The following is a 12901-nucleotide window of genomic DNA, read 5'->3' on the forward strand; positions in this document are numbered from 1 at the left end:
CGTACAATTTAACCTCCCATTCTTGGATCGCCTTTGGGTGATTGAAGATGAATTTGTGACACAACTTAAGAGTCATCTCATGATCCAAGACTACAAAGACACCTGCTTCCTGCACTCATGGCACAGCTTGAAACTGGTTGTTTTCGGTGGTGACATTGTTCCCTAGTACACTGTGGGATTATTTATAAGTCGTTGGAAAACTAACAGAAACAGGAGTGAGGCTCCGGATCAACGATGGAAGGAGCATAAAGAAAGGTACTGAGGTCAGCATGCAGGGGTGGTACTTATATGCAGCTCCACTCTGTCACTTTCAGGGTGGTATGAGGCCAGCGTGGAGCCACACACACCATGCAGGAGCACTGCGATCCATCAGACGAATTCAATATTTAATTTGATGTATCTGAAAATATTGCCTTGCCATCACCTAACAAAATTTGTCTATTTGCTATATAACTCGTTGCTGGCCTTCTGGCTTTTTGAATGGCGTCCATACATCTTTGAGGTAAGTTACTGTGTTGAAACTCTTCAATCTTCAGATGTCTTGCTGCCAGGTTTAAACGCTTGGGTCAAGAGTAATCGATACATTTTACAACTCCCATTGTTAGCAGCTGCTGAAATACAGGCCACAGTGCCCTCTCTTTTTTGGTACATGGTCATAAGGTGTGAGTAACATGACTGAAGGGACCAAAGTTGTGTTATGAATATTTATGTAATCTGTGAAACCGTGCACTAGTTGATAAGAGTTTTGAGTGATACAGGATAAAAAGAATAAGTATATATCCCTTACCAATTCAATGACATGCATCCACATGATACTATTCATGTTGGAATCTCAAGGTAAAGCTTTATCATATCCCACTGTTGCTATGATTCAAATACATCTATGCTTGGTGGGCTCCATGTTATAAAAATGTGTGACAACATTAAGATCCAATTCCCATTAATGTGAAATGCCAGTTAGTGCTTAACGTCTCAGCCTGCCACCATTTGGTTTGCCTTGTGGGAAAATGCCACTAGTAAAATGGGTTGTTGAAATGACCAGCACCAAATGCCCTGTAAGAACACTGAAAGCATATAGAACTTTGGTCTTCTCTCCTTGTTTATGTAAAACATTGTGTTGTTGTCTGTATGGATCTGCACTACCTCACATTGTATTTTAACACTATAATATGGATATGCTTGATAACTTTGTTGAATGACCACTGACCTACCACCAAACCCTGTGTGTGAGGCACTTGTTTCAATAGTTACTGGAGGAACTGGTTGTTTTTCTTTTTTGCTATGCTGTTGTCTATTCACCGTTTTAGCTATTCTTCTACTTTGCCTATGGCAACCTCTAGGCCCTCCCAGTTTCCAGTGTTTGAGACTTTTGGTTTGCCAACCATTCCGTCAGAGATTTGTTCTCTTGTTTGTGATATTGCCCTTTTAGGAGAAGATGAGAGCAAAGGCACATGGAGGATTTATTGTGTAAACAGTCAAATGTAGGCCAGGTAGGTAGAAGACATTCTTTACTCTGCAAAGGCTTCTAGAAAATTAGCTTTACGGTGATCGCTCAAGTGCAAGGTCGAACGTAAAAATAGATCATCGGATAAAAGGTTGATGGCTCTCCAAGAGAAAACTACAAACCTGGTGGTATTCTCTTTCCAGAGCAGACAATTCTCAAAATAATAACCTATTTGATGTCTTGTTGAAACGCATTGAGCTCAGTTAATCTCCCACAGTTAGGGCACAAGATACCTCTTACCTGAGCTTCATCTCAAACCGACATATATATTTGTCAAAAGAGCAGACCCCTAATATTCACCTGGTTGCTTAACAGAGTCATTCTTTACAATAACCTTCATATGACTATGTTTGGATCTTTGAGTTTAGGGAATTTGAGGCTCTTTAAAAATAGTAACTGATAAAACTAAAGATATATTGACCGTCATACTGTTTATCTCATCTGGAGTGAAAAGATAACTATTTCTCACGGAATTGATAAATAACTAAATGAAAAGAACATATACTAACATCTTTAAACAAGCAAAAATCAGCATTTGTCACATTTTACCTTCACATTAGGAGTATAAAGGTTACGAAGAGAGGCTAAAGCAGCAGACAAGCCATCTGTACTGTATCCAATCCACAGAGCCTGAAGGACGCTGGAAGGCAGTCCACTTTTTTTGCTAAAACCCTTGGAGAAAAAGGACCGGGTAGATGTAGTAAATATGCAGATTCACAATTCTTTCGTGAGATTTAAAATTTTAAATATTGCTAACTGGTTATTTTACACAAAACAAACTTGCCAATAGGTTGTTCCATGTGCCATTTCTACTGATGACAAAAAAAGGCTCATAACAATCATATCACACACAGCATTTAAGATGAAAACCTCATTTACTGTGAATATTTTATGTAAAATGACACACTGGTACAACTATTCCATTGAGACTGTACTCACTCAATATTGTTTACTTTCATAATATTACATTTGGGTGCTCTTCAAAACCTACCATAATAATCTGTCAAAAGCTTTTTCTTTGGTCTCAAACATGACAACACCTATATTTTAAACAAAAGGAGTCATTGCTCAGCAAATGCAAACCTGAAAAACCTGTGAAATTTGACAGGTATGGTATGCATCGCACACCATAACTGATGCCGCCCGCCATGTTTTGCACTTAGCAGACAGCATTTTGTTCTGTGGCATTGCCAAAGCAGTGTATTGAGCATGGCTGGCGGGGCGAGTTACGTTGTGGGTTGCATACTCTAACTGGAGAATTTCAGAGGCTTTCTGGACTTGCATTCACTGAAAAATAACGAACCTTTAACCATGATTTTTCAGGGAATTTCTATGGTTTTGTTGTTTGTGATGCATTTAATTGATAATTCGTAGTAGAGCAAAGAGTTGCAGCAATGTGTGTTTTTATTTTTTCTTCTGCAATTGAGAACAGGAAACAAGAGATGTAAAGAAAGGGGAGAAGAGACAACAATGTTAAAGGTATTAGGGATAAAAAATAAAATGGCAATGCAGAGCAGAAAATAGTAACGGCGAGGAGGCTGTTGAGAAAGAGGTCAATAACAGAATGACATTGGTAGAACAGGTCAAAAAGGCAGATGAGACAGGTAATAAGAGGAGAAACAAAGGGCACGATCTGCAAAAGCAAAATAACGAATCAAGAAGGGTGATCTCATGCAGGTTAAGCATGAAAAGATGAGATGCTACATGGTAAAGGGAGCAAAAGAAGTCTCTGCCATAATAGAAAATAGGATAGTAATCCAATCTATAGTTTAAGCAATTATTTATTTTGTTTTGTTTTATTTATGATTTTGGCAATCACAAAAAAAAAAAAAAAATGCAATGCTTAACAATGATTAAAAGCAAGGTAAAACAACAATAATTCATGGCATCGATACTGGGGCTTGCTCCCCTCTGCTTCAAAAGGAAAAGTGACCACAATTACAATATTACACTAACATCATTAGTAAAATCAGCATTGTAGAGCATAGCCATTCAGTCCCAATCCTCTATTTGGTTTCAGCACCAATCAAGCCATGCATGTGGTATCTACGGACCCAGGAGCATCATGATGCAACAGCCAGTCAAGCAATAGAGTCATGAGGACCAGCAGCAGCCTCATCCCCACCTCGTGAAAGAAGATACCCCCGCATGGGGCCCCAAATATCTCTAGGCTGTGAGGCCTTCGGCAACGTTTCGGCATAGATCACCATTTGCTCCTGACAGTACAACATGTCCGCCAGCCAATTCTTAAATTTTGGGGCGCGGCCCCTTCCCCATCTACAAGCTACCCTTCGTTTAGCCAGCAGCAAGGAGAGAGCGAGAAATTTACGATACGCCACTGGCATCCGGGTGACGTACCCCAAAAGAGCTATTAGCGGGTCCCTCTCCAATGCACCTCCCACCATCTGCTCGAGGGTGTCGAAAACCTGCCCCCAATACTCCCCCACCACAGGGCATTCCCACGCCAGGTGCAGGAAACCCGCGCCAGGCCTCCTGCATCCCTCACATCTGTCATTATCCGACAGTGTAAAACTGTATTTTTTGCCAGGTGTATAGTACAACCGCTATACAAATTTGTAATGTAGCATCCATAACCGAAAACTAGCAGAAATTCGACCCGTTTGGGTACAGCAATACCGCCATTGCTCCTCTTTTATATCTCTTTGCAAATCCACCCCCCAGTGCACGATCCAGCAGTGCCTATATGGCATGCACGTATGCTCCGGTACAGTCCCGATACCAGATGTTTTCCATCCTTGGTCCCCAACAATTGCTGTAAGGGGAGAAGAGGCGGCGGCTCCCTAGGGAACTCCGGAAGCACCGCCCTCATCCCTTGTCTCAGCCTCACGTACAGAAACACCTCTAACGGTGTGGGCTGCCGTCCCTGAAAAAAGTGCTCCATTGTACGGAATTGCCCTTCATGAAAAAGATCTCCCCAGGTACTAACATTAATACGTTTACAAAGGTTGAGGAAGCCAGTCTCCTGGAACAGACTAATACTAGGATGGTAAGTCAGCGGGAGCAGGGGAGAATACAAGAAGGGCAGCCCAGCAAGCTTCACTATACGACGCTACGCCTCCACCGTGCCAGTGACCGTAGTAGGGGGGTCTGACCGGGCACGCGGTGGACCAAAGATCATGCCATTCAGCGGTATAGGGTCCGCAAGCCAATCCTACACCGCCACCTGTGGCATGTATCTGGGAGGATGAATCCAATAATATACGTAGTGCGCCTGGGCACTCAAAAAATACGCCTCAAAATCCGGGACATCAAATCCCCCCTGGTCATAGGGCTTCGTAAGCGTCGACCAGCCAAGCCGCGACTGCTTGCCACCCCAAAATAATCGTATCAATTCCGTACATAAGGTTGCAAAAAAATAGGCCCCTGGGTGGTAGGGTATATTTAGAAACAGATAAAGAAATTGCGGTAAAATAATCATTTTTATGAGGGATGCCCTTCCCGCAAGCGAGAGAGGCAAAGAAATCCAGCAGGTAACATTGTTGGACAGTCGTGTAATGGCCGTACCATAGTTAAGCCGTATCGCGTCCTCCTTATCTCTGGCCACCTGTATGCCTAAATACCGAACATCCGTGTCACACCACTCCAAGGGAAAGTCTAGCAGAAACCGCGATACTGCCGGTGTGAGGGGAAAGACCTGGGATTTGCCCCAGTTGATCGTGATGCCGGAAAGCCCACCGAAGAAAATAAACCCCCGCAATAAGGGGTTCATGTTCTGCTGAGGGTCCTTAACGTATAGTGTGACATCGTCCGCGTATAAGGAAATTAGGAGCGGGCGCAAACAACAGCGAAAGGCCTTGTCGTAATGCAATTGGCGAAGCCGGGAGGCCAGGGGCTCTATCGCAATGGCGAATAAGAGGGGGGATAAGGGGCAACCCTGCCGAGTACCTCTAGAGATGTTGAACGACCGAGAAGAGTGACCATTTATCAATATCTGGACCGTGGGCTGGCAATACAAGAGCTGGACCCAGGATAGGAAAGGGGGCGGAAAACCCATGCGCTGCAGCACCCCGAACAGATAGTCCCACTCCACAGAATCGAATGCTTTGGTGGCATCGAGGAACACTGCAGCAAGCGGGAAGTCAGGTGCCACCGTTTGAATGAGCGAGAAAAGCGTGCACAAGTTATGAGTTGTTGCTCTACCCGGCACAAAGCCCGACTGATCCGGGCGAATGAGCTTGCCCAGGAGGAGCGTCAAACGATTGGCCAATACTTTAGCCAGGATCTTAGTGTCGCAGTTCATCAAGGAAAGCGGCCGATAAGAGTCACACGATCTAGGGGATTTACCCGGCTTCAACAAAGATGTGACTAATGCTTCCCGCATTGAAGGCAGAAGAATCCCAACCTCAAGGGACTCCTCGTAGACCTCACGGAGCACAGGAGCCATGATATCAATATATTGTTTGTAAAATTCTGCAGGCAACCCATCCTATCCCGGCGCCTTCCCATTTTTCAGCTGCATAATTGCCTCCCAGATTTCATCCAGCTCGAAAGACCCCCACTGCGTATCGCCTAGCCAGCCTAACACCACGTCCCCCAAGTAACCATCCAATTCCATCTGACCGTGCCGTTGTGACGTGTAAAGCCGCTTATAATGGTCAGTAAACGTTTTGAGTATGCGCAAGGAGTCCCGATGCCGCTCCCCATCCTGCCCCTCTATCTCGAATACATGCGTCGTGAATCGGGGACTCCTAGTTACCTCTGCCAACACTTTGCCCAGCCGCTCCCCCTCACCGTATCTCCTTGCCACCCAATGCTTCCCCCAGAAGCGAACCTCCCTTGTGGCAGTTTCCGTATACTCTGATAACTTGTCCCTAAAAGTTTGTTGCACCTGTCCCATGCGCCTCTCCAACGCCTGCATCTCTTGCTCCAAGCGCCCCAGCGTCCTTTGTAAGTCTCGGAGCACCCCAAAACTCTTGGAGATACAGTACCCCCGTATGGTCACTTTGCACGCCTCCCAGATGACCTCAACACTGTCAACCGACCCCTTATTTCTAGCAATTTTTTTTTTTATTTCATCCCCCAACTCAGCTTGAAATACAGCATCCAACAACACTGCGGGCTGCATCCGCCAGCGCGGCCGCGGTTTATCATAGCCCGGTGGGGTGAGGGACACCAGCACGGGACAATGATCTGAATATGTCCTAGCTAAATGTGTAACCTTACAAAGGGATGAACAGAGCCCCCTCGAGATCAAACAATAATCCAATCGCGTCCATGTGCCAGAGTAGGATGTAAAATGCGTCCCTTCTTTCACCCCCGGGTGTGTATGTCGCCAACTGTCAACTAAGCCCCCTCCTCCAGTATCCCCCGCAGCAACCCCTGTGCGTGAGTGTAATGATGTGCAGCCACATTGGACCTATCCACAGCCGGAGCAAAGGCCACGTTGAAGTCCCCCCCCAGATCACATGCGTGGAGCCAATGGTCAAAATCTTTCCCCATACAGTAGTGAAAAACTCCGGCGAGTCCACATTAGGCCCGTAACAATTTGTGATAGTAATCAAATCCCTCCCTATTCGCCCCCATATAATAACATAACGCCCTTGCGTATCCTCAATGGCTCCCACCAGCTCAAAGGGGGTCTGTTTTTTAACCAATATGGCAGTACCTCTAGCATACGAGGAATAAGAGGAGAAGAATCTACGACTCGCCCATTTACCAGTCAATGCCACCGCAGCCCCCGGTCTAAGATGAGTCTCCTGCAGCAAGGCAATCTGTGTCTGTTGTCGATCAAGATACGCCAAAATGCTCCTGCACTTCCGCGGATCCCCCAACCCCCGGACACTCCAAGACAAAATTCTCAAAACAGATTTAGCAGCTGGTACCATCACTCCTACTCAGCCATATACAACAAACGCAATACACCTCTCCAATGCGCCGAATCCATCCACATAATAAGGTCAATACCCCTATGAGCGCCCCACATACCATACATGCCATGACAACTATACCCCCAACTTCTCCCCCCTCCCACTGGAACATCCCAATCATGCCAGTAATCCACAGCCCCCCCCCCCCCTCTAGGTCCCTAAAACACATGTTCAGGTAACAACAACTCTGCCCCCGTCCAGAGCAAAGTAGCAAAAAATACAAACACACCAGAACAACATTATGGGGTACACCCTTGTGAGGGAACTTCTGCTAGGTGGCCCACGTGTACCTCACGCCCATCCCGAGACCTCGCATCCAGTAGCGAGACCCGGAAGGGTTGCAAGGGCGTTCAGCTGCTACTGCAAATGTCAGATTCCAATCTTTAGTCATTCCACGCCCCCAAACGCTCAAATATCTAGCTATCCACTTATCCCAATCATAGGCTGCAGTTCAGGTACATGACAGGGAGAAAGTCACACTGGCCGCAGTAGGCTGTACACCAACTGCTAACCTCCTACCACAACTCCAATCACTCCACATCCGAGGTGGTTGCTGACGATGATCCTCCTTTTACAGGTGACTTCTTCTTCCGTTTCCCGAGGTGCTTTAAAAAATCCTCCGCCTGTTGAGGCTTGGTGCAGAATGTTTGTGTCCCCTGATACGTGATGCGCAGACGAACAGGATACAGTAATGCATAGTCGATTTGCGCCTGTCGCAGTTTCTGTTTAACAGCGGTGAACTTGCAATGCTCTTCCTGAACCTGCGCAGTGAAATCCGGAAACATCGTGAAGGACACTCCATTGTAATGCAGCTCCTTTTTTTCCCGGGCAACCCGCAGTGCCACATCCCTATCCCTGTAATTCAATAGGCGTGCAATAATGGGCCGAGGGGTGCCACCAGGAGGCGGCCGCGGCCCGAGCGAGCGATGAGCCCTTTCCACAATAAAGTGGGGCGACAACAAGTCCGGACCTACTACTGCCACCAACAGTTTCTCAACGTATTCCTCAAGCCTGCCGGTCTGGGTACTCTCTGGTATACCTAAGACGCGAATATTATTCCTCCGACTGCACGCCTCTAAGTCCTCGTTCTTAGTCGCAATTATTTTCAGGAGCTTGTCTAACTGCGCCGTCGTACCCTGCATCTGAGTAGTGGCGTCTTCAACTCCTGAGATTCTGTGCTCTGCCTCCGTTATGTGCGTTTCATGACTTTCCAATTTGCGCGCTATGGTGTCAATTCGCGACGTTAATGCGTCCATGGTTGCAAAACCCTGCCGCACCTCAGAGAGGACCGATGCCACTGCAACCCCAGTAGTGTCCTGTGACCCCATCGGCGGTACATCCAATTCAGCCGCAGCTTCCACCTGCTGCTGCCGCACGTGCTTTTTGCCTTCAAAAGATAACTTCGGTTGGCGCGTATCTCCCTTCCCCATTGCAGTGCTGGCGCCCACCGCTGTAGGGGTAAAGCGGTCCGGCGCAAGACACAGAAGTCACAGGTGCCAGTAGTGTGCACTCCTACCGGCAACCAAGGAGTAGAGAGACCCGTTAGCCCCCAGTGTTAACGTAGGGCACTTTGTGCTGCTGCACAGCGGACACCTCTTGGAAGCAATCAATCAGAAAAGTCTCAGGCGAGAACAACGGCAAATTAAGCTGCTACTGTCCCAATAGGTATGCAATATTCCAAACAGAGCGCAATGAACATCCTGCCATGGCCAGCAGGGCACTCCAGTCGATGTTCCCCCACACTCAGTGGCTTCCAGGCTGCCCCAGCAATGTAACGAGTCACACTCTGCTCTTGCCCTTAAATCACCACCTGCAGGCTCCCGCCGCTGCCCAGGGCAATTTCTGCACAGTGGCGCCCAACACTGAAGCCTCCCCCACTGGGGCAGTCCCCCGACGAGTTCTCCTCCACTTACCGGCAGTCAGGGCGCTGCTTTCGTCTCCGTGAGGGCCTCAAGAGCTCCGGGCGGCAGCACTCCCTTCATGTACCGCCCGCCTGCTGTCCGCTCACTGCTCCGCCGATCTACAGCCTCACGTCGCTGCCATTGAGGGGCAAATAGGCAACAGGGCCCCGCTTTCACCACCACCGCGCACTAGGGGCCCACCTGCCTCGTGGGCGCCCCGGTAGTCGCTCCGGACGGTCAGTGCGTCGCTCAACCGCCAGGCACCTCAAAGCAGCATAAGTCCAAACAGGACGGTCGTCCAGCTGCCCGCTGCAATCGGACCCCAGGAGCCCAGAAGGGAAGAACTATTGTCTGCCAGGAACCAGGATAAATAAAGGATTTTTTGCGCTGAACCGTGGGAGCCTCACTCAGTTACGGCCATTCCGCTAGCGCGCCACCTAGCGCCCCCCATCTATAGTTTAAGCAATTTAACCTGGAAATACAAACCCAATTTTGGAAGCATTGCACTGGTCAGGCTGAATAGGATGCAAGCTCTACCTACCACAGTGCCATAGTTATTAAAATAAAATGAACTTATTTTAGGGCTGCTAAGAAAGAAAGCATTAAGTTGGATCCATATATCTTGTCAGCGAAGCAAAGTCATACTTTTCTGATTTTGCTACTTGCCCCTTAACATCGTCTATCAATTTCACATGAAAGGATTCGTTATGAAGTACTAACATTTCTAACAGAACAAGCTAGGTACTTTTCAACTATACATGTGTGTTCTTTAGGTAAAGCCTACGAGACAGCACAACTGTGTGGTAGTAAAAAACTTATAGTGGTATTACCAAAGGCATGAAGGAGTTTGGAGCTCGCCCATTGGTTGGCTTTACCGTCACTCCTATTGCGTCTTATTCAAATCCCAGCTTGTAATTTATTTCTTTGTCCCTCCCATGGACCTAGCTTCTTTATAATCTCTATTGATTGGCTGGCTTCTAAACTCCGACAATTGCTTTTTAAGCACTACTATCCAACAGAGTACATGTTCCAGCTCTCTCACTCATGTATTTCTCTCCCCCAGCACTCCGTTTTGCTCTCCATCATCCGTGTGCTTATCCCAGCCTTTTCACGGTTGTGCCTGCTCATGTCTCCTCGTTGCTTTCGCACCCATGTGCTTATCCCCCACCCACTCCACGTTGTTGTCTCACCGATTGCTTCTCCTCCCCACTGCCGTTCTCTATGTTGATTCCATCCCCCTCTGTTGCCTGCTGCTTCCCTCCACTCGTGCCCTCGGTGTTGCTCCTCCTTACCCGCGCCCTCCATGTTCCTTTTATCACTTTAAAAAAATGCTTTCATGCATTTTTTTATTTTCCGATCTAACAAGGGTGCCTCATTTCTAGGCACACTCTTGCATGATGCGCACACCTGCAAAATGACCTGTACCCTATAGTAGCATTTCTTCCTTATTTAGCCATGCTTCACAGCATCAGGATGCTGGACCGCATGGCTAAAAACTATTGAAAAAGCCAATAGGTATTAAAGGAGAGACTTATTAGCTTTGCCAGTGCTTGTTTTGACAGCTGCCACACACCTTCTGATGCCAAGCAGATCTGTCAAACAACCTCTGATGCCAAGCAGTAGACTCAAAAAAATATTTCTAGTGGAGGGCAGAAGATGGTCCATAATTCTGCATACTGACACTTGTGTCATTGAGTATAATTAACACTGTGGCCCTGATTCAAAGGTAACATACACTTTTGAGTAAGTTTACTATGTTTTAGTATTCCCAAACTGCGCTTTTGTAGTAACTAACACATGTTTATTAAGTCCAGCACTACATATGGTCAACCACTGGTACTGTAACACACTCCAGTAGAAAATAATGGAGGCAGGGACTTACTACAAAAGTGCAGTTTGTGAATATGGAAAAATACTAAACTTACTCAAAAGTGTAAATTACAGCAAAAGTGCAGTTTGTGAATAGTACCTTGTAGTAATTTTTGTAGCACTACAAAATCAGGCCCTGGGTGCGTACACTGCCCTCACGGGTCTTGAAAATATACCACAGAAGGATAAAATAACTCTCCACATATAATCCAAAAGGTGAGGAGTGTGGGTGTGTGTCAATCTGCAAGATGATATATGCATTTACAAGAAATAGTGCAACTATTGTAATCCTTTTCTCGCTTCCTTCAAATCTTTGACATATAACCGTTGCACTATAACCTTTGATGGTCACACTCGAAAACAGACATGTCTGCTCTCCTGAAAGATCGTGCAAGACCAAGCATTAACATTTAGCGTATGCCTAATCAGTCTAGGCAATAAGCTGACAATGGTATGAAAAGAACTACACTACATATTTCTTGACCCACACTACCCAAAACATAAGGACATCAGTCAGGACACCACTGGTGGAATTAATATTAAAGATTTCAGACAGCTGCTAACTGGCTATTTTGTAACACAATTATAAGAACAATTGTCAAATGAAACAAAAACAACCTCTTCCTGTTTGAGTGTCCCACCTGACTTCCATTCTAATGTCTTCTTTTGAGGCTAAGCGTCCATCTGTGTTGAAAGCAATGCCAGAAATGGTGAGGCGAAAGATAAAGCGCTTGCAAGTGAAAGGCCCGACTGATCTGAAATTCTACGCCCACATTAAGTAAAAAGGAAGCTTTAGAATGACCAGCAACCATTCTCTATTTCCATTTGAAAACTGTGTAAGGCGAGTCTGCTGGATAATGACTGGAGCTCGCAGATCTGTGAGCTGAGCTAATAGCCACTAAGAAGCCATTAACCTTGATAACTTTATATGACAGGAACTGATTGTTTGAAAACCCATTCCCATCAGGAAAGATAAAACCAGATTGATTTTTTAATGGAACTGGACAAAAGAAGGACAAGAAAACATTGTTCAGTTTTCATAACTGCCTGAACAGTCATAGCAAATGAAAATAAGCACCGGCAAACCCAACAGGTCTTGCCCTGGCAAATGCGCATTTCTTTAAATATAATGTTGTTTTTCCTTAAGCACATTCAAGAGAAATTAAAAGTTAACAAACTAGCAAACAAAACAGAAATGAAAGGAGGGAGCCTGATGAGGTGCACTAGTTTTTGTGCTTATGTGATAAAGTGACATGTCATTCACAGTGTAAGACAACAGATGGCGGAAGTGGGCTGATCCATTGCCCCAGTCTATATGCAATAGTGGGAGGAAGCACAACTTGAATGAGAGTTGAAGTTATCAATGGATGAAGATGGCTGACCCAAAGCTCTATGGATGTATATTTATATGCATTTGTATTTATGAATTGTCTGACAGACGAAGCAGCTAAATAGCTAATGCGGTCTCAAGACCAGACCTAAAAAGCAACTAGTTGCCAGGTACAACGTTTATCACTATCAACTAGTAAATAAACCATCAATTTGTGGCCATCTATATGGGAAAACCAATTAATTCCCCTAAATGTTCTTCAATGATGGCATTTTGTATCCAAGTGCTGGTAGTTTGTGTTCTGCAATATTATTTTCAACAAATGATTAACTGGTTAGTCATGCGCTGTAGCCTTTGGCTCCGTTAATTACGCCCTTGCTTAGCCAAGAGTAATACAAAATAAAATACA

The 12901-nt window shown here is 45.9% G+C and overlaps 1 protein-coding gene across 5 annotated transcripts in view; it reads right to left on the reverse strand.

The window, feature by feature from the left end:
- TANC1 (tetratricopeptide repeat, ankyrin repeat and coiled-coil containing 1) overlaps positions 1-12901 on the reverse strand; it is a 740414-nt gene that overhangs the window by 133587 nt on the left and 593926 nt on the right. For all 5 annotated transcript variants that reach the window (XM_085645503.1, XM_085645500.1, XM_085645502.1 and 2 more), the window contains one exon: positions 2054-2176. In XM_085645503.1, the coding sequence (XP_085501629.1) occupies positions 2054-2176 (123 nt within the window). The remainder of the gene's footprint in view (positions 1-2053; positions 2177-12901) is intronic.

This window comes from Triturus cristatus, chromosome 3_1, assembly GCF_964204655.1.
Source record: "Triturus cristatus chromosome 3_1, aTriCri1.1, whole genome shotgun sequence".
Taxonomy (NCBI): Eukaryota; Metazoa; Chordata; class Amphibia; order Caudata; family Salamandridae; genus Triturus; species Triturus cristatus.